The 21061-nt window shown below is 44.6% G+C and overlaps 2 protein-coding genes across 4 annotated transcripts in view; both read right to left on the reverse strand.

The window, feature by feature from the left end:
- wdr47b (WD repeat domain 47b) overlaps positions 1–12328 on the reverse strand; it is a 13341-nt gene extending 1013 nt beyond the window's left edge. Inside the window, exons 1-14 of one of the 2 annotated variants that reach the window (XM_062555979.1) lie at positions 12205–12328; positions 11280–11449; positions 10783–10866; positions 10513–10597; positions 9218–10008; positions 8306–8402; positions 6738–6931; positions 5223–5489; positions 4871–4943; positions 4259–4416; positions 3722–3891; positions 1011–1181; positions 553–684; positions 55–273 (exon numbers count right to left, since the gene is read on the reverse strand). In XM_062555979.1, coding sequence (XP_062411963.1) covers positions 55–273; positions 553–684; positions 1011–1181; positions 3722–3891; positions 4259–4416; positions 4871–4943; positions 5223–5489; positions 6738–6931; positions 8306–8402; positions 9218–10008; positions 10513–10597; positions 10783–10866; positions 11280–11437 — 2599 coding nt within the window. In that variant the 5' untranslated portion in view covers positions 11438–11449; positions 12205–12328. Of the gene's footprint in view, positions 1–54; positions 274–552; positions 685–1010; positions 1182–3721; positions 3892–4258; positions 4417–4870; positions 4944–5222; positions 5490–6737; positions 6938–8305; positions 8403–9217; positions 10009–10512; positions 10598–10782; positions 10867–11279; positions 11450–12204 lie in introns of both variants that reach the window. The other variant, XM_062555977.1, reaches the window with a different exon arrangement.
- Positions 12329–12755: 427 nt separating this feature from the next.
- Positions 12756–21061, reverse strand: part of camsap2a (calmodulin regulated spectrin-associated protein family, member 2a) — a 42860-nt gene continuing 34554 nt past the window's right edge. For both annotated transcript variants that reach the window (XM_062555458.1, XM_062555457.1), the window contains 6 exons: positions 20675–20811; positions 19651–19871; positions 18989–19058; positions 17858–17973; positions 15197–15315; positions 12756–15094 (listed from right to left, as the gene is read on the reverse strand). In XM_062555458.1, the coding sequence (XP_062411442.1) occupies positions 14789–15094; positions 15197–15315; positions 17858–17973; positions 18989–19058; positions 19651–19871; positions 20675–20811 (969 nt within the window). In that variant the 3' untranslated portion in view covers positions 12756–14788. The remainder of the gene's footprint in view (positions 15095–15196; positions 15316–17857; positions 17974–18988; positions 19059–19650; positions 19872–20674; positions 20812–21061) is intronic.

Below are 21061 nucleotides of genomic sequence, written 5' to 3' on the forward strand. Positions count from 1 at the left end.
TATAAGGACCTCGACCATAAATCCTGTGTATTATAGGTAAGGAAGTGGCCTCACCTTGCAGGTCTGTGATCATCACTTTGCCGTCGTAGGATCCGGTGAGCAGGTAGTGAGCCCCTGGGGAGAAACGGACTGACCGCACATCGCTGCCGTGCGGCCGGTAGGTCTGCACTGTCCGGCCCCCTCGGATGTCGTACAGCATGCAGCTGCTGTCCTCCTGGCCGGTGGCTAAGAGACGACCACTGGGGTCCACGGCCACTGACGCCACAGCACTACCTGAGGGATGACAACAGGGAGGGAGGGAGTGTGTGGGATCAGATGTTTTAAAGAAAAAACAATAATAAGGTATTAACACCTTACATTATGCATATATTGTGCATTTAGATTTACTTGCTCTTCAACTAAACAGTGACACCAAGTGGCCAAAACAGTGAAGTGCAGTTCAATTTATTCTGAAAGGACTGATGAGGTTTTCTGTTTTGGTTTTCAGAAGCGGCATGACGATTAAAAAAATATTATGTATGCGGACACACAGACAAACAAACAGACACACACCTGAGCCATGCTGTGCTGTCCCCACCACACGCACACAGCTGGGAACACGCAGGTCCCAGAATCGGACCGTCTTATCCTGGGAGCCTGAGGCGATAAGCCAGCCTCCCCATGTGTACAGAGATAGGATGTGCCCTAAGAAGGCAGCATCAGACATATTAAAACTACATATACATTCCATAATTATTAGCACATCAGCAGCATGTTGTCCATTTAGTTGATGTAAGAAGCATAATGCTATATTTAATATAAACATTAATTCAAGAGATTGCCTCCCCAAAATCTTCTAGTGCATTCTACAGTGAGTAAAGATGTCCCTAACGATCCATTTTAAACTAAGAATTCCCAAAACAAGAATATTTGGGGTTATCTATAACTTAATATTATCTTAACTGACCCATTGGGGACATTGCATTGTCTTTATCAAAATAGGGCAACCAGCCCAAGGCTGAACCCATTACCAGTATGGCCACTGAGCGCGTGCAGACCCTGGCCCCTCTGGCAGTCGGTAGTGTAGATGTTGCAGTCTCCAGCCCCCGCGCTGATCAGGATGGCCCCCCCGCTCTCAGGGCCCTCCATGAAGGCCAGGTCTCTGATGGTGCCGTCGTGCATGCTGAACTCCAGGTCGGGCCCTGTGTGTGAGGAAGTAAAAAAAAGGCTGTGAGCCAGAGGGCCTGAAAACTCCAGACAGCATAAGAAAGGAAGTTCAAGACATGTCAAAGCATTGGCCCCAGCCAGGCTGGGGCACCTGCACCGCACGCCAGCGACCCGGGTTCGATTCCCGCCCCGTGGTCCTCTCCGGATCCTACCCCAACTCTCTCTCCCACTCACTTCCGGTCTCTCTCTCTCTACTATCCTATACAATTAAAGGCATAAAAGCCAAAAAAATATACAGTACCCTCCAGAATTATTGGCACCCTTGGTAAAAGTTGACTAAAAATAGGTATAAAAAATAATCTTTATGTGATTTATTGTACTCCCACAATGAAAACAATGAGGAAAAATATACCCTGCAAGGCAAGCAAATTTATTCTGAGAAAAAGGAAAATCTCATAAAGAAATAAATATTTTTAACAAAAACAGCTTGCTCACAATTATTGGCACCCCTGAAACATATTATGTACAACATTTAACAGGAGCATTTTCCTATGTAAATGCAATGTTTTAAAGTAAATCAGAGTGTCTGTGAACTTTCAGAAGTAGTTCATGACGTTCTTTTTCACTATGGTATGAAAATGAAGTCACTCAGAGGCTAAATCCTCTAGTCATTTTTCAACATTGGAGAGACAAGAGAATACACTAAATTGAAATAAAAAGAAATTGTGTTGACATTTGTAAGTAAGAGAATGTCTATGGAAACTAGGTATTTTGTTGAAAATGCCTATATTTCCAGTTAAAATGATGACTAAAAGGTTCTAATCATCTGGAAATGTGGCAAACATGCTTGGACAAAGACCCATGGCTATTTTGCTCCCACGCACAGTATGGAGGATGGTATGATAGGCAAAAAAATCCATAAGAACCACTGTTGAGAGTTACAGACAAAGCTATCCTCTTGGGGTCACCAAGTCCCCCCCAAAAATCTTCAAAAGTGACCTCACTGCTAATAGATTATTTAGACAGCATGTCAGGTTAAAGCCAGTAGAGTCATTTAATGAACAATGTAAATGGCAGGAGTTACTGAATGGTACCATGACATGTCTGGGAGTGTGGTCTATTGTCAGATGAAAATAAAAGTATGCTCTTTTGCTAAAAACACTTAAGGTGTCTTTGGCGTATATAGAAGAATGACTATACTAAAAAGAACCCCATGCCTAATCAGAATTATGGTGGAGGGGCTGTCCTATTGTGGGGCTGTTTTAATTCCCAAAGGCCTTGGGAACCTAATTAAGGTGCATGGCATCATGAACACCAAGAAAAACCTGAAAATTTTCAAAGGAAATCAAACAATCTCTGCCAAGGCCCTAAAAGTTGGTCATGATTGGATCATTCATCAGGTCAATGAACCAAAACAAATGCACAGATCAAAACAAATATGGTTTACTGAACACAAAATCAAGCTTCAGACATGGCCATAGCAGTCCCCTGATCTAAACTCCATAGAAAAACAGTGGGATGAGTCAACGAGAAGAATGCACAAGTGTGGACCTAGCAATCTGGACGATCTGGGGAGGTTTTGTAAAGATGAATGGTCTTAAATCCCTTACTTTGTATTCTCAATCTTTATGGGGTGTCAGAGAAGAATATTACATGCTGTTTTATTGACAAAGGGAGGTTTAAGAAGGTATTACAAGTAGGGGTGCCAATAATTGTGAGTGACGTGTTTTTATTAAAAACATTTATTTCTTTATGAGATTTTCCTTTTTCTCAGAATAAATTTGCTTCCCTTGCAGGGTGTATTTTTCCTCATTGTTGTCATTGTGGGAGTACAATAAATCACCTAAAGATTATTTTTTAGACCTATTTTTAGTCAGCTTTTACCAAGGGTGCCAATAATTCTGGAGGGTACTGTACTTAAAGGAATAGTTCGGTATTTTACACTTCAAGCCCGTTTTCTGTATTGCCTAGCATGAAAACGAGTGTTTGACACCGAAATCTGGACGATTGAGCCCGTTTGTGCAATTTGGCAGCTTTAGAATGTTGCTCTGTATGGCTTTAACATTGCTTGCTTTGTGCATGCTCTATTCTGTCCTTAAAACACCCCTAAACGTTAGTTTTTAAAAATGTGCAGCTCACCGAGTGGTTACTGGTCTTCAACGATCTTCTATAGCAAGTTTATCAGCGAAATACAGCTTCTGTCATCTTTTATCAGGTATTTTCGAAATCCCGGAAGTACTTTTTCAGATACCTCACAACCGTATGTGCCTAATATAACACAACAGAATTTGAATTTCACTGCGAAACTTGCTATAGAAGATCACCCAAGTTAATGTATTAAAATTTTAAAATAATACTGTTTTGTGATATTCAAGAGAACATCTTTTTTTTTTCGTTGAACATCCCTTTTAGAATGATTTGTAAAACAGAAGGCTGTGAACTGTCTTTTGACATCCATGGTTAAAATATTCATGTGTGCAGTGATCTGAGGACAGAACACTCCCAGACTGTTATAAAATCACAATACAAATGACTGTTGTGTTGACCAAGGATCTTCTTGTAGCATGGACATTACCTGAGGCATTGAAGGTGTCAGCGTTGAAAGGCAGCACCTTCACATACTTGTCATTGGAGCCAGTGGCCAGCAGCTGTCCGCAGTGACTCCATGCCACACAGTAGATGGAGCCCTTGTGATGCTTTATCCTCTTGAAGCAAACCTCGGGCTCTTTGTTTGGGCCAGTCCCCCTGAGAATTGGGGGAATGGACAAATATTAAATAAAAAAGAGTGCTGGCTGAATTTCTTGCAGCCAGCTACGTCTCAGCACTGAAATCTGATTAATTATTCATATTTGAAAGGGAAGTGAATGCTGATTTGCCGTATAATAGACTATGAAATTAGACTACAAAATAAAATCTAACCTGAACAAATAGCTACTTTAGGGAGGATACAATCTGATCTATGGAACATAATCTAATCTAACACAACGCAACAAAATGTCAACGTAATACAACACAAACAACGTGGTAAAATCTAATCTGACGTAGCAGGCACTAACCTGAAGGGAAAAAAATCTACTCACAAAACTGGACCTAACCTGTGGTAGAAACGCACCTTCCCTTTGAGATGTCTGGGCAGACACACACCCGCAGAGTTTTGGAGTTGGAGCCCACGGCAAAGAGCTCCCCGGAGGGATGGAACGCCACCGCCCGCACAGCCTGTGTGTCTTCCAGGGTACTCACAGCCACAAACTGGGACCTGGGCTGGCCGTCCTAAAACAGAGACATACCAAAGGAGGACTTTGGTTGTGTCCAGAAGTCAAGAGTGCACGCTGGGTAGTACCTTCTTCCCAGTAGCGTGTTAGTTAGCTTGCTCCTCAGTGTGCGTCCCTACCTACATTTGGACAGCGCTAACTAGTTGGCGTCACCTGACTCGGGGAGGGGGGTGTGTTGACGATTTGCATGACGTGTGGAGCTTGACCTGCGCTGCGCAATGGATTATGGGATATCTGAGGCCAAAAAAGATGCATCGATGCACACTTGGAAATCACGCCAAACGAAGTACCCACTAGTGAGAGCGCTTGACTTTCGTACAGTCTATTCTGACGTAACTTCCGGAAAATACACGCTGCCCAGCGTGCATGCTTGACTTCTGGACATAGCCTCAGCCTCTTTAGAGATTCAGGTCACGTCAGGTTGGACACCAAATGTGGAATGAAAGCACTACCTCATGGACGCCTTTCTTCGCTAGAGAGGTCTGTTCTTGGGTAGCTGGCCTCTTTACCCCATCCTTCTGACCACTGCAAACAAGCACAGACATCATCTATTATGTCGATTGATGGAGCATCACAAGGAGTTTTCCGTTTTTATGCATATTCAATCAATCTGACACTTACAACAACTTGCAGTAGAGGCTATTGCAGGCGAAAATTGCCTGTCCAGTGAGTGACAGGCCTTGCAATTCATTCTATTTTACAAACCTTTCCCAAATTTAAAACAGAGAAGACGGACAAGGACACATAACAGTAACATGCTGCAATGTCTACATTGTGTTTTGATAGGCTGACAATTTGCCTAACCTTTGGGTCAGCAGGACTGGGGACTCATCCAGTGATGGCATCCCCCTTCCCTCTCCTCTCTGTGGGGTGCTGCTCACCACACCTGCCTTCCCCTTTCCTGGATCTCCAGTATCAGGGGTCTGGGTGGTGCAGGCCGGGGTGGGCAGGACCGGCGGGGCCGCGGTGCCCGTCTTGGTTACGGTGCCATTACACTGCTGGGCCAAAGACTGCACGTCCTCCGCCAGGTTGTCCATCCCCATGTTCATCTCCTCCAGCTTCTGGATGGACCTGGAGACGGGAAAGGTAGGTCACTCAAAGTGACCCTTCGGCAAAACCAGCTGGAAGAGTGCAGGGTGTTTAGTCAATATACGGCAATGTTACAGCAGCTAGTGTTCAGCTTCCTGCAGAACTGAAAATAGGTTTAGCAGGGCAAAGAACGTCGGTCATTCATTAAAGTGCTTAAAGCAACACTAGAGAGTTTTTTGCACTTTAAAACAATGCTCCCAAAATAAGTTCAATGGTTCATCAACTCGTAACAGGGTGAACGGCACTTCTGCATTCGCTTCGCGAACCTCTATCGGCTATAACCGCACTACAGTATGTAAGTTTACCAGATCGGGTAGCGGTTCTGTAGTATGATAGCCTAGAAATCTAGACGCACCCTAGCGGCCAAAAATATTTTTGCCTAGCGGGATGGTCTAGGGTCGCACCGTTGAGGCCAAGACTGCGCCAGGCTGCAGATCGGCCTGACCAATCAGAACGCTCTATCTGTATACGGAGTCCTTGAGCCCGAAGGCATCACGCAATAAACAAATCAGAAGCAACGAAAGGCGGGTCTTGGCATCTAACTTATCTTTCACACACAACAGCGCCGACTCCGATAATTAGATTTAAAACGTTCTCCTGCTTGCTAGATTTTCTTCACTGTTGATTCGCTGTTTCTCTTTGAGTTTCCAAGTTAATGTTAAGGCTGCTACGTCTATCATTGTCCTATACTTGTTGCAGAGCTGTGTAACATAACATCTATTTGCGTCTGTCTTGGTAAGTTCACACTTGAAATAGCGAATCTAATCGGAGCTGCCAAGTGTCACGCTTTGAGTGTGACAGACAGTCAAACAAATGTTCGACGAACGCATCTCACTGTCGCTTGCAATTTTCTGAAACTTGGCAGCCCTGTTGCCGTTTTGCCGACCGGCTACGATTGGTCACAAATGCTGGCCTATTACGTGCAGAAGCAGTTTGAAAGACAACTGTTCATCCCACCCACAGGCTTCAACTCTGTGAATGGTCCGACCCCAGACTATACATTTCTGTGTAGTTTGGCTTGCCAGGCTAGTAGTATGATGGAATGAGACATAAGAAACTACAAACCTGCTTCAATGTCGCAATACATCATACTTTCATAAAATCATGCAACATACTCTACCTTGTCTGTGGATATCGTTATTTGCGGTATAAACAAATCATGTTCGTGCAACAAAGGAAAAGTGCTTTAGTGTTGCTTTAAACAACACGAGGAAACGACCCTTGTCTAACCTGTTGAGGAACTTCTCGGTGAGGTTGTGCTGGTCCTGGAGCTGGTGCTGGTGCTGGTGCGGGCCCTGCGGCGGCTGCACTCCCCCCTCCAGGAGCATCTGCTGGTAGAGCTGCCGCTGCTGCTGCTTCTGCTCCAGGTGCTGCTGCACACGCAGACGCTGCCGCTGGTACTCCTGCAGCTGCTCCACCGAGTCCTGCGGCTGCCCACGGCAACACAGCAGTGGTTACACAAACACAAGAACGGATGACAGCCGCATTTGTGGGTTATTCACCGATGATAAATGGTGCTGGGGAAGGTTTTGCCCGAATGTTGTTAACAGGGGATGTTACAAGTACTGTAGGCTATTAGTGATGTAGAAATGGTGACAGTGATCAGACAACAGTGTAATCTTTCTCAATAATGCAGTATGACAAGCAAAACAACAGATTAGGCGCATTTGAATATCACAATACAATGACACACAGCTCATGCAAATTTTTAAAAAGCTACAGATGCAGATTTTCACAAGCCCAAATAAAAACAAAAGACAGAACTGTATTAATAAGTCAGACTGTCAGAAGTCAGACACATCATATCTGTGACCAGCGGCATCTCTCTTTAGCTTCCTTATCAGTCTGCTAGCACCCCAGTCTCCTCCATGCCCATGACTCCCCATGCCCTCTCAGCCTTGCCCATGGCCCCAGCACAAGCAGCTGGCAAATCCAATCTGAACAGGGCCCGGCTCTCGGACACATAAAAATGAGAGATGAGCATCTCTGACAGGCTGGCTGACTCGACTGAGGTGATTCATGAGGAAAGGACACTCAGGACGGGGCCCACAAGCTTCTTATGGACACCCCCCCACCCCCACCCCCACCAACAAGCCCAGACCACCCCCGCCACTACCCCCATCCCCAACCTCACCCTAACCCCAGCCTTCCCTTCGCCCCGATCTGTCCTGTCCTTTGGAGGACGCGGGGGATGAGCTGGCTGCTTCTGGCAGCAATAGCTCACACGCTTACCCTGGGGGTGACAGACACTCGGCGGGGGAGAGCGCCTTCCTACCCAGACAATGAGAGCACACACTCACTTATGCATACACACACACACACACACAGTGGAGGGATTTACGGTCTCTCTGCGGGTGATGAGGAGCAAAAGGGTAGTGAGGTTCTGTTCGGACTCTAAGCTAGAATCCTACGGGAACTGGGAAACTCTCATGGAAAAACCAGTGTCAGATGATTTGAGACAGCAGTGGGTTTCTGATGATGATCATTCCGACTCCAGCCGGATCTGGTTCTGAATTGATTGGCTGGATACACTTCATTTTTCATTTTTATTTTCATTTCCATTCATTTCCCTTTCACTATTTCGAGGGACAGTCATTCATCACATAGACAGAAGAGGTCTACTGATCTACCCAAGCAGCAAAGAGCCCCATGAATTTTTATATCCGCTCTAATGGTCCACTCCATATCCATTCCCATTGGCACTATGCATGCCTGATATACCACAACAACCACTGTGTCAATATGTCATCTTAATAACATACGAGTCCATTCACAGAGTAAGGGCTGATTGCAAGTACCTCGGTCCCATCAGCAGAGTTGGCTGGTCCTCCATCTCTGCCTGGTGCTAGAGGTGGACGTGTACCATTGGGACCCGAAGGTGTTGATGCTTTTGTCCTACAACAGCAAGACATAAGAAGAGAGGTGTTTGCACTGTGCATCGGATATTTATCTTAGCTAAACATTGCGGTTTGAATCATCTCTGTTTACATTGATCAATCAAGGTATGATAAATCCTGTCCTGGTATGTGCCATCGAACCACTTGAATGAGAGGACACACTCCTGTTGGTACAAACATGGCTAAAAGTGAAACCTTGCCACAGACAAACAAACCCAATGAGATGCCATTATTTCCAAGGATAATCTTCAGTGGCCTAGACTGCAATCCAGCTTATGGCTCTCCTAGAGTAAAAACATATACCTGTACAGCGTGCCCCTAGCAATCATGTTACAATCCACATGGCCACAAATATCTTACTGGCGACAGTATAACATTCAGGAGGTCATAAATGAGCACAGAAACATTTTCAGATGAAGGTCCTTTTCACTTTGGTCGTCAGACATGGTTACAGATCGACCATATCCCTGGGTTAACTAACGGAGTGGCAGGGCTTTATCTAAGTATGCACAAACAGGATTACTGGGGCTAAGCTCTACCATATGGTGAAATTCACTGGACAGGAGCCTTTGCTTTGAGACAACATCCACTGGTACAACATCAATCAATGAACTGTACTGTATTGCTGTAGTTAGTGCAGGTACATCAATTCGGGCATTTGTCCCAATACTAAGACTAACGTAGTGATGCATGCCAAGGATGGAGGAAAATACCATCACTAATGGTTATGTCCAACTACCTTCTTGAAAAGGTCTGGCAATTTGTACATTATGTAAATATTATGAAAACTCTCCAGCAGCACGGAGTCAGTACCTATCAGGAGAATCTTGGAAGACAGTGTTGTCCAGGGTTTTGGTGATGTTGGGTCCCCCTCCTTGACTCCCATAGCTGGCAAATGAGCGGGACATGGCCTCCCCCTTCCCACTGGCGTCCGACTCCTTCTTCTTGTCCTTCCCCGCCAGGCCGTGCGACAGGCCGTCCAGCGCGGGCGCGAGCGAGCGCGACATGTAGGTGTCGGCCGACAGCGGGCGCCGCAGCGGCGAGGCCGGGCACGGCGACAGCTTGCTGATGAGCGGCGTGAGCAGGTCGGCGTGGCCGGCGCGCAGCGGCTTGACCAGCCGGTCCACGTGGATGCTGAGCGTCTTCTGCTCGAAGGCGCACGCGAACACGCCCGGCGCCAGGTTCTGCATCCACGACAGCAGGCTCAGGTCCAGGTCGTCGCAGCCGTTGCCGCAGAGCACGTCCACGCCGAGCAGGACCTCGCCCTCGCTGATCTCCTCGCCCGTGGCCTTGCTCTGGCAGAACTCCACGCAGCACTCGTACAGCACGCCCTTGATGAGCAGCTGGAAGAGGCGGTTGGCCGAGGCGCGGAAGCCCGCCTCGCTCAGCTTGCGGTCGGCCGGGATGAAGTCGGCCACCATGACGCAGGCCTCCTCGAAGCAGTGGACGCGCGCCGTGCTGGGGTTCCAGTCCTTGAACTCGGCGTGGTGCGTGAGGCGGGGCAGCGTCAGCAGCAGGCACAGCTTGCTGTAGTCCTCCTTGGTGGGGCTGAACTCCTCCAGGGAGTGCAGGCACTTCACCGCCTCCTGCATGGTGACCTCCAACTGTGGAGAGCGGGGACGGGGAGGTGGGGGAGTGGGTGAGGCGTGGGCAAAGAGGAGGAGAGAGAAAGAGAGAGGGAGGAGGAGGATAAAGGGATCGAAAGATGGCAAAGAGGTAACAAACAGAGTGGAGTGTAGGAGGGCACAGACGTGCGATGAAGGTAGGCAAAGAGAGTATGATGGTGTGTTGAAGAAAAGCAACAGAGGACATAACAGGGGTGAGTACAATGTGAGATGAGTGGAAAGGAGAGGAAATGAAAGAGAGAACAAATATTCTGCTGTGCCTGGTTCCTCTCTCTGATGGACACTTGTTTTTGTGTTATCATTTACAAATGTGCTTGAATTTGACAGGTTATGCTGTAGCTTTTCAGACACACTAGTGCACAAGGAGTGCACAATGAACTGACACTGGTTAACAAGCAGCCAAATCATGTAGGTCATCTGCCTAGCAAACTACTCTAGGGCACATCCTTCTAATGTGAGGAGAGACAAAGGCTAAATGCTCACAGTCTGAGGATCATCGGCAGCAGCAATGGCATTGTTCACACACAGGGCTTCTAGAAACTTCTGCTTCAGGACAATATATCGGAACCTGTGTAAATAACACATATAAAAGGATAGATTGACACAGTACCTCAGCAATGAGGACATCAGCTTCTTAACTGACTGAAACGGATATCATCTATTTAAGGGTTTGATTTGTATTTCGAGTCAAATTCACCATCTTTAAAAAGACTTGGAACTATACAGATATCCAAATACGTACACACCACTCACTTTTTTCTGTCAAACTTATCCATGCTTTCAAGAGGCTGAATGAACTGTAGGACCTCATCCCATTGGCCATCCAGAATAAGTTGCCTTTATAGAAAAGGAAAAGGATTAGTCAGTGAAAGTTTTAATCCACCCTGTGCATAACAAGCTGCAATGCTTCAAAGACATTCACTAGTGAATTCTCACATGGATTAGTGCCTATACCCTCTGAGAAGCTTGCCGTAAAACCCACAAACCCCGCGAAACATACTGTAACCTAAAATAGGGGTATATAAACATTCATGATGCTTGTTTCCTTATTCCAAACTGCCAAGAGAAAAAGCCTCAACCAGTGAATTATTCACCCTCTTTGTCACTCACTACTCTGAATGGAGACCTCATTCTCCAGGCTTCAGAAAGCTTAGACTCTAAATACAGACAGGCTGACGATCTGCGAGTGCATTTAAATGGCTGTCAACTTGACGGCTGTACAAGCCAAATAACAGAGCACAGGCCCCTACCTCAGGAAAAGCATGTCATCGGAATACAGGCCATTGATGACACCACTCTCCCTTTCAAGGGCCAGCATGCTGATGTGGAGCTTTTTGGAATTGAGGAAGTCCAACATCAGCTTGATGATCTCCACCTCTTTGATGTTGATCGTCTCCTCTGCTGTCATGGTGTCAGCTTTCTGGATGGGTTGAAAACCGGGTGAGTGCCTGAGATGCAAAGGCCAGGGCATCATGTTGACACTGTCAATTTGTCTGTGTTGTGATGACTTCTCTATGCATGTCAGGTTTTTGCCTTAGGGGTCAGGTTTGTAGAGTGTATTTCTATAGGTTAATCTCCTATTTTTGGCCAAGATCAATTCTTCCAACCAGGTCCTTCTGGACAAACAAACTGTTATCTGACAAAATAGTTGATGGAAGAAGGTGTCATTGCATTAAAGGTACCTGGCCTACTCAAGTTACTCAACTGCATCAATAAAATCACACCCCTGCAAAACAATAGGTTGTCAAGGACAGCAGCTATCGCTAAACACGGTAGCCTGCAGCAATTCTCGTCTCTTTTTTTTCGTGGAATAAAGCTACATATGATGACTAATGCGCCTACCTTCATGACAAACCGCATTCAATAGTTGCAGGCGCATAAGAAATAATGCTGCTAGCTGTAGCTCATTGACCACGCTGCAGTGAATGAACCACTCACCATATTGTTGACTATCGCATGCACAATGTGACGTTACACCATCAACACTTCAACAACCTATATGATTAACAAGTGAAGCTGGCGAGTATGCAAAGTATGTGCCACATTACGTTCGTGTCGGCGTTTGCTGCTCAACTCGGATACCGATGTGGCGTAAATGCCTGTCAACCCAAAAAGCTTGGTCAGCCAGAAGGCATTAGCCACTGCGATACTGACAGCGCGAGAAAATATTCTTACCTGTGTGGCTTCTACAAATGCATTAATCGCAGTCTTGTTGATTGGGAGGTTTCCTCCGGAAAAATTGGCGAACTCAGCGCATCCGCATGGAATCTGTGAGGATGTGTGCGTCTCTTGACAACGCCGGCCGTCTCCACCCACCGCTATCTCGGGTACACAGCTCTCGGTTGCCAAGTGGATCAGCGGGATCCACCAATCAAACAACAGCTTTATTATCCAGGTGCCTGACGGCAGTTCAGCCTGCAGAGCTAATTCTGTGGTCTGAGTAGACATGGGAGGCTAAGGATGGAGTTGTGTATTTTGACATAAAAATATAGTGGGCTCTATTATCCATACGGCTAAATTCAAAGTGATTTTAAGACCAGGCCAGGGTGTGTCCTGCAGTCAGGACTGGAGTCATATTAGTGCTTTGTGTAATATTTGACTAGGTGGGGAATTCAAATGGCCCAGAGGCCCTAGTCTATCTGGTCGGCCTAAAAGCTTTAATAGGGATAATGTTTGACCATACCTAGTGGTGTTAAATAAGACAAAAGCAGGGTGTTTGAGGCCATGCATACTTTTATTGAATGCAAAAAAGAAAAACATGTTACTTCAGCAATGTCTGATCAGTGGCATCCTTAAAATGAGATGCCATATTGTGTCCTGAAGGGCGAAAATGACCACACAGTAAACTGTACAACATTCCACAGTGCCCAAGCTATGAAACAGCGGCTCACTTCGGCCTTAAACAGCCAAATACCACAAAATGCAACAGCTGGTCAACAAGAATACCCTTCTGTAACATTACAAAACCACCTTTATTATTTTTCAGTTGTTTGTTTCAATACTGTATACATTTTTTTTCCAAAACACATACAACATTGCTTTTGGCAATTCCATAAACATACTTGAGCATGAGAGCACCAGTGTATGTGTGCATATGTGTACATGTGAGTGTGTGTTTGTGTATTTGTGTGTGTGTGTGTGTGTGTGTGTCTGTTTGCAAAGTAAAATGTTGAAATCTACCATGTGCATATGATGACCTCAAGGAACCTGTTGAAAACACAAGGTGTATGAAGAGAAGAGGAAGGCAAACATGACACAATAACAAGCCTCTACCCGTATAAGTAATCCAAATTCAGCCCTCAGTCAACCAATACAGAGGGTGCTACTAGGTCTTACATTTTTGTGAATAGATGATAAATAAACAATAGTTTAAAAATATAGGTTGGCTGATGGAAGAATGTTTCAAGAATTTCAAGGGATTTGCCCAGCTCACAGGGTGGGCTATGACATGGACACAAATAAGTTATAGTCAACTGGAAGATTAAAAAAGCCTTTTAGTTTCACATATATCACTGATGTGAGTAAAGGTCTACAGGCAAGATACTTGAGGATTGGGGTTGTTCATTTCAACCAATCATTGAGCTTATATACGGAAAAAAACAAGGTCCTAACTGTAGGACTCTTTCAGGAGCAAATAGTTCTGGTAGGCTACAAACAACCATAAATAAATGAACTGGTAATCAGAGATAGCAGTCACATATTACACATGGAAAACAAATAAACAATGTAAATAAATTACACAATACTATTTAAGTTAGATTATTACATCCCACTGTTTCCTAGTTTAAAAATTATGTTCACTGTTGAAACTCATTAAAGCATGAAATCATTCCTGCTCTCAATTTCATAATTTATGTGTAACACATGATAACATTTTTGAACTGCATGGCTATACCACGGTTGACACCTTCATTCTGACTATTTCCAGTAAGAGGAAAATAAGAACAAATACACATTTAACTGCAGTTTGTCCAGTCACATACCTGCTGTGAACAAGTGCCAGAGTAAAAAAAAAAAATCAAAACCTTTATTAAAATATACATTAAATATTGGAAATCATCATCATGTGGTGTGTTGATTTGCAATAAAAACCAGGCCATTTCTCTGTGCCCATCTGATGTCCCACATCTGGTTAATTTTTAAGTCATGACAGAACCACTGAAATGGCAAACAAAATAAAATAATACAAATCCTCACCAGTGTCCAAAAATCCTCTCAACGAATCTTTACAATCATTTCAGTACTCACATGATAAAAAATAACAACAACAACATAACTAAAACAAGCATAAGGCCACACATGTTTACAGATATGCGAACAGTTTACACAGATGACATTCAGTGCTTCAGTGTTCCACATAAAAACAACTCAGTATCCACCTTTCTGTTGTTTTTTTGTTTGTTTTTTGGCACATATGAAAAAGAAAACAAATATACAGTACACACACGTGCTGCAATAAAATTACTCAAAAGTCAAACAATCGTTAGTGATTCCTTTACAACTAAGGTGTTTTACATTCCAGTTGTGCATATTAGAACTGATTTCTATGTTCTGCTGGAACTTTGCAGAAATAGAATAGAAAGCTTAAACAGAGTTGGAAGGAAGAAACAAATCTTAACAGAAATGGTATAGGTATAGCAAGTGCCACCATGAACTGTGTGGTATGTACATTGAAGTGCAAAATAGACGACAAACATTCAATGAAAAGAAAAGGAAGAATAGAAGAGGGGAGAAAGGATGTGACAGGAAATATACTGTACTAGGACTTGGCGGGTACAGCTTTTTTGGGCGTTCCAGGCTTCTTGGTCTGCCACAGATGGCCATGGATAGTGATGGCGTCCACACTGGCGGACATAGTCTTTGCGGGTATTTGGCTGAACTGTTTCCTGTCAGAGTTGTACTTGTACAAGGACTCGATCATTTTGGGGGAGATGCTCTTTGGGCCAATGCCAGTAAGCTTGGTGATCTCCTCGGCTTCTGGGCAGTACGTATACACAGACCGGAACTGGCAGCCAGAATCTCGAAAGAGAATTAGGAAGTTGTTGGCCTCTGATTTCTCCATCTCCTACAAGCAGTTACAAAAAAAACCCATGAAATATAAGCATGAGAACATACAGGGCAGGAGAATAATGTCAACAATAAGTTTAGTTCTGTCATGAACTCGTACCTCCAGAATCTTGTTCTTCGGAGCCTCATTGACTTTCCCAGCCAGACAACAATGAGCCAGGGCATTCTGGATGATATGTTTGTTTGACTTGGCACTGGGCTCTTTGTACAGTTTTGGACCTATGAGAAAGAGAAAGGAGTTTAAATTATTATTATTATTTTTTTTTACATTTTGCTCCAGTCCTTATGAATGAATGAATGAAACCTTTATTGCCCCGAGGGGAATTTGTCTTGCACTCAATGGAGCCACATTGAACATTTAAGCACAGACAACAATAAATATCAATAAATAAATACTATGAAAAGAGACACAACAACATCTAACATTAAGGACGTAGAGAATACAGAACATTAACATTAAACATCAACAATCAACACAGCAATGGCAGTGATATCAGTCCCATACATTTTTTAAAGCTAAATGCATAAAAACTTGAAAGCCAAAATGCATAAAAGCTTAAAAGCTAAAATGCATAAAAGCTTAAAAGCTAAAAATGCATAGAAAATTCCAAACAATAAAAGGTGCACATTTAAAACATTTCTATGTGCCTGAGATTGCTCTGTTTAGTAGCTGTATGCTCCTCGGCACAAATTATGTGATGGCACGTTTGGTTTTAGTCCGGGGCATTCTGAATCTACGTCCAGAGGGCAGGGGGGAAAACTCTGAGAAAAGTGGGTGGGATGGATCATCCAGTATCCTCAGGGCCAGATTGATGGTGTACTGTTCGGTGAGGGTAGTGATGTTTTTTATTTCAGATCCAGTGATTTTCCTGCCCATCTTAGTCACCCTGTCCAGCATGTTTTTGTTTTGGACAGAAAGAGCACCCCCCCAGCACTGGATGGCAAAAGTCACCACACTTTAAATAAAAGTTAAATAAAATAACGTCAGAGTTGTTGTGTCTGCATTAAAACTGCGCAGTTTCCTTAAAAAATGGAGCCTTTGCTGTGCTTTAGAGTATCTTGCTTGTGTGTTTGAAGTCCAAGTGAGTTTGTGATCAATAATAGTGCCTAGATACTTATACTCCTCCACTGTTTCAATGACTGTCCCATGGATAGTGACAGGTTGCAATGGAGGGGGCCTTTTCCTAAAATCAATCACCATTTCTTTTGTTTTTGAAATGTTTAAAATGAGGGAATTTTGATTGCACCAATCATGAAAATGGTCAACCTCAGACCTGTAGTCTTGATCACTGTCTGTTAAAAAGCCAACTAGAGCAGCATCATCTGCAAACTTAATTAGTGAACAGTTGGAGTGGTGGCTAACACAATCATTAGTGTATAAAATAAATAACAATGGTGATAAAACACATCCTTGTGGCACACCCGTGTTTGTAGTGATGGTTCTGGAATGACTGTGACCTGCCCTCACATACTGTTGTCTGCCTGTTAAAAAGTCCTGAATCCACTGCACCAGAATGAGGTTTACACCCATTTGTGTCAGCTTCTCTAACAACATGTGAGACTGAATGGTGTTGAAAGCTGAAGAGAAGTCTGCAAACAGAATGCGTACATGGGAGGCAGGTGTTTCCAGATGTTTGTAAATTCCATTTAGGAGGGTTGTGACAGCATCTTCCACCCCCCTCCCCTCTCTGTACGCAAACTGTAATGTGTCCATGTGTGCATGAGTTTGTATTTTAAGACGTGTTAAAATGATCCGCTCAAAGCACTTCATGGCAACAGAAGTGAGTGCCACTGGTCTAAAATCATTTAGTCCAACTGGTTTGGGTTTCTTTGGCAGAGGTACGATTTCCGCTGTTTTCCATATCACTGGAATTGTGTGCGTGTCAATTGATCTCTGAAACAGTTCTCTGAACACCGGGCTTAGTTGTTCTTTGCAGCTCTTTAGGATGATGCCTTCCAGCCTGTCAGGGCCGGCGGCTTTCCTTGTCCTTATATGGGAGAAGATCCGCCCCACTTCCTCACAGCTTACCCTGATTGGTGCGCTTGGAGCACTCCCATCAAGGCTGATTGGTCTCACTGGCACGTCACTCTCCCATCTCGCAAAGTGATCATTCAGAGCATTCGCCTGCTCGACTGTATGTACCGGGGTGTTAGAGTGTTGATTTTGGCCGATAATAGTTTTAATACCCCTCCACGCCAAGCGCGAGTTGTTTTCCTGAAGTTGTTGTTCAACTTTGTCTTTATACAGTCTCTTTCCCTGTTTGATTTTGGTCTGTATTTCCCGCTGAATCAGCTTCCCCCCATGTCTGTCATTTGCTTTGAACGCTCTTTCTTTATCCGCCAACAGTTTCTTAATTTCGGTCGTAATCCAAGGTTTGGAATTAGCAAACTGTTTCACACGTTTGGTCGGGATCACATTATCCACGCAGAAGTTAATATATGACGTGATGACATCCGCATGGTCGTTGAGGTCGGCACTTAGCCTCTGCTTTATGGCATGAGAGGACATGATAAAAAGTTCTTCAGAGGAAGGAAACACAATGTATTTACCCAATTCAAAATCAAATTACCAGTCCAAATTATTCAAGATCTTCAAGCTCAAGATCAAATTATTCTATTCTATTCAAGATCAAGATCGAACTTTGTGAATTGTGCTGTGATGGCCTTGCTCTGGCTGTCACTCAGTCTAAAGCTATAAACAGAGCACGGGCTGTGGGCCAGTATAAAGGAGGCCTTTGATCCCAGAGTCAAGCACGCTCACCAGTGTACTCGGCGTTGGAGGTCACAGAGGAGGTGGTCGAGCCATTCTCCCAGTCCTTCTCTCCATTGCGACTGCTGGATCGGGTGGGAGACAGGCAGCCATCTGCAGAGTCAGGCCTGTGCCATTAAAAAAAAAAGAAAGGTGAGATGAATTTGCCATCAAATACTTCCTCAAAAATGCACATATTCTTTCTTTCAGCATCATATAGAAACATCAGCTGATTTACTCTCATGCAGGAAAGTGATTCTACCCTTGCTGTAGTTCAATGAAGGTTACATGCAAAAAAGGTATATAAACAAATATGTGCAGCAGAGATGACCCTGTCGAGCTGACAGCGACTCGACAGGGTGGCAACATTTGTGTAGAATCAGCAGAGGCAGAAAAAGAAAAGGTTGTGCTCAGAGCAGTAACAAAGTGACATGACCGTATGCTAATTTTATGTAGCCATGCTAACCACCTAGAAGGATGTCTTGGAATTTTGAAAAATATGAAGAGGAATGTAATCGCATTGTGTTGATATTCAAATAATTTAAATGGGTTGAAATTTAAAAAGAAATTTTAGGAAGTGTTGGGCCTGTGGCATAACGAAATTAAAAAAATAGCCTTTGATGGGGAAGTCTTGGAAAACCTTGGCAAAAGAACCTGTTGTACAAAGACCAACCTTGATTTTCTCATTTTGGGAGAGCTCAAAAAGAAGTACAGACTTCCAGATGCTAAACTATAACTTCTGTTATTTTCAGAGAGGGAAGAGAGAAGAGGATGAAAGAAGAGATGAGAGATGGACATAAAGAGACACAGAGAAGGAAAGAAAGAGCAGAAGAAGGGAGAGACATTCCAGAGAGAAAATGGGACAGAGGAGTAATATGCAAAGGCAACACAGTCAGCATTTGAGAGGAACACAGAGTATACAAATGTGTACTCTAAGGATAGTGTTACAAATGGACACAAATCTAGTGACAGTATGAAAGCTTAGCACAAACAGAGTGGAAATTGAATCCAAAAGAATTATTGTAGGACAGTCAATGATGAGAAGTTTTATTCTAGAGTAGCATGTTTAAGAACAATAGAACAGTAAGCACTCAAAGATAACTGAACACTTTTAGACTTTGAGTCTGAATATGAGAGTCTCACCTGCCAGTGCGTTTGTCCGACGCCATGTTGTCATCACCCAGATTAAGAGAGGCCAGAGACAGGCTGGACACTGAAAAAACACGAGGTCGTGAACCTGGGGGGTGGGATACAAAGCCAGCACGAAAGAAGACCAACGTTACACAAGACACACAGACACGAGCCTGTCCAACACTGTTTGTTTACACCTTCTCACAGCTCCCAGTGGCATTACTAATGCCATAATACTTCCTTCCGCTCCTGTGAAACTGCTCTTATGCATCTACTGTACCTGTCCTTGAGACCATATAAGACCTTAAGCACCAATATACTGTGCTGTAAACCCCACAAACACATAACTATTAAGTCACTGGTTAAATCAAAGCAGGTAATTCAAATTTGGAATGATGCGTTAGGTTAGGCGAAAGGACAAGTAAGGTCAGTCAGGACCAGAAATAGGATTGGGGAACATTCTAGAGGGTAAGTATTGGAGGAGAAAAACAGGTGCAAGAAGCAGTTAGTACTAGCCCATGGTTAGTCCCAATCGGGTGGGCAGCCAATGTAAACTAGGAGTATAGTAGGAAGAAGTGGAGGAGCTGTACTAGTTAGCAGGTGGAAACAAAGGTTAGGCAGAGGACAGGCTTGCTGGGGACGCCTCCACAGGCTGCTGTGGAGGGGACGTCTACCTGCTGTGCCCCTGATGGGGGTGCGAGGGGAGTCCAGGATGTCCCTGTGGATGGACTTGGGCCGCGGCCGCCGCTGCTTGGTGCTGGCTGGACGCGGCTTGATGACCGTGTCCATGTCCTCCATCAGCTTCAGTTGCTTCCGTCGCATGTACTCCAGCTTGATGAACTCGCGGCGAGCCTTCTCCTCCTCCTTCTTCATGCGGTCCTCCTCAGCCTTCATCCTGTGGAGATGACAGGAGCGAGAGGAAAAAGAAAGAGAGAGAGACAGCAACAGAGAGAATTAAAGATGGAGAATAATGAAAATGGGTTTTCCAAGTTTCTTTCCATTTCACTGATAACAAGCCCTGCTTTGTGGGCAGCAATTTAAAATACCGTATCAAAAAGTATCCAAATACTGCTCATGTGCACACTGATATTCTTCAAACTACTACAAGTGAATGAAACTACTAGCTTGCTTGACAATCACACCAGATTACTGTCCACAGCCACAGGTTACTGTTGTGAATGTAGCCATAAGGGGACACAACAACTATGGCTCATTTCCATTAAGGACCAGGGCCAGCCCACAGCTTCTCCTCAGGCTTCAACAGCAGTGAATGCTGTTCCGCACCCCCATGTGTGTGTGTGTGTGTATGTGTGTGTGTGTGTGTGTGTGCAGTGTTTCCCACAGAATTTAATTCTATTTGTGGTGATAGTGTGTTTGTGCGCAATTTTTAAACAAATTTGCGCAACGTACTTGGTAACTGGATTTAATTGCGATTTAGCCAGTCGGCAACAACAGTCAACAACAACAATCCTTGCTGGATTTTTAAAAATGTATTCTTTAAATGTGCATGCATGTTTGTTGAGGAACAGAGAGGCTGCACAAAGGTGTGCATAACTTACAATGAAAGGAGTTCATCTAGTTTAAGTAGTACAACATAAAATCATTGTGTGGTGGTCAGTGTTGATATTGTGGTGGGCCGCCACAAATAAGTCAATGTATGGGAAACACTGTGTGTGTGTGTTCATGGCCCGGCTGTACCTGGCCTCCTCCTTCTTCTGCTCCAGCTCGGCCTCCTGCTGCTGCTTCCTCTGCTGGCTCTCCCGCTCCCTCTTCAGCCTCTTCTCCAGCAGCGCCGCTCTCTTCTGGGCCATGTCCGTCTCCCCCTTCATGTCATCCTGAGGAGGCGGGAGCACACGTGAGCCTCCCTCTACCCACTTCACCCCTGCGCTTAGCTTACTACAGGGCAGCCGTGGTGTACTGGTTAGCGCATCGGGCTTGTAACCGGAGGGTTGCCGGTTCGATCCCCGACCAGTCCACCACGGCTGAAGTGCCCTTGAGCAAGGCACCTAACCCCTCACTGCTCCCCGAGCGCCGCTGGTTGGGCAGGCAGCTCACTGCTCTGGGTTGTGTGATTCACCTCACTGT

The sequence above is a fragment of the Sardina pilchardus genome, chromosome 15, assembly GCF_963854185.1.
Source record: "Sardina pilchardus chromosome 15, fSarPil1.1, whole genome shotgun sequence".
Classification (NCBI taxonomy): domain Eukaryota; kingdom Metazoa; phylum Chordata; class Actinopteri; order Clupeiformes; family Clupeidae; genus Sardina; species Sardina pilchardus.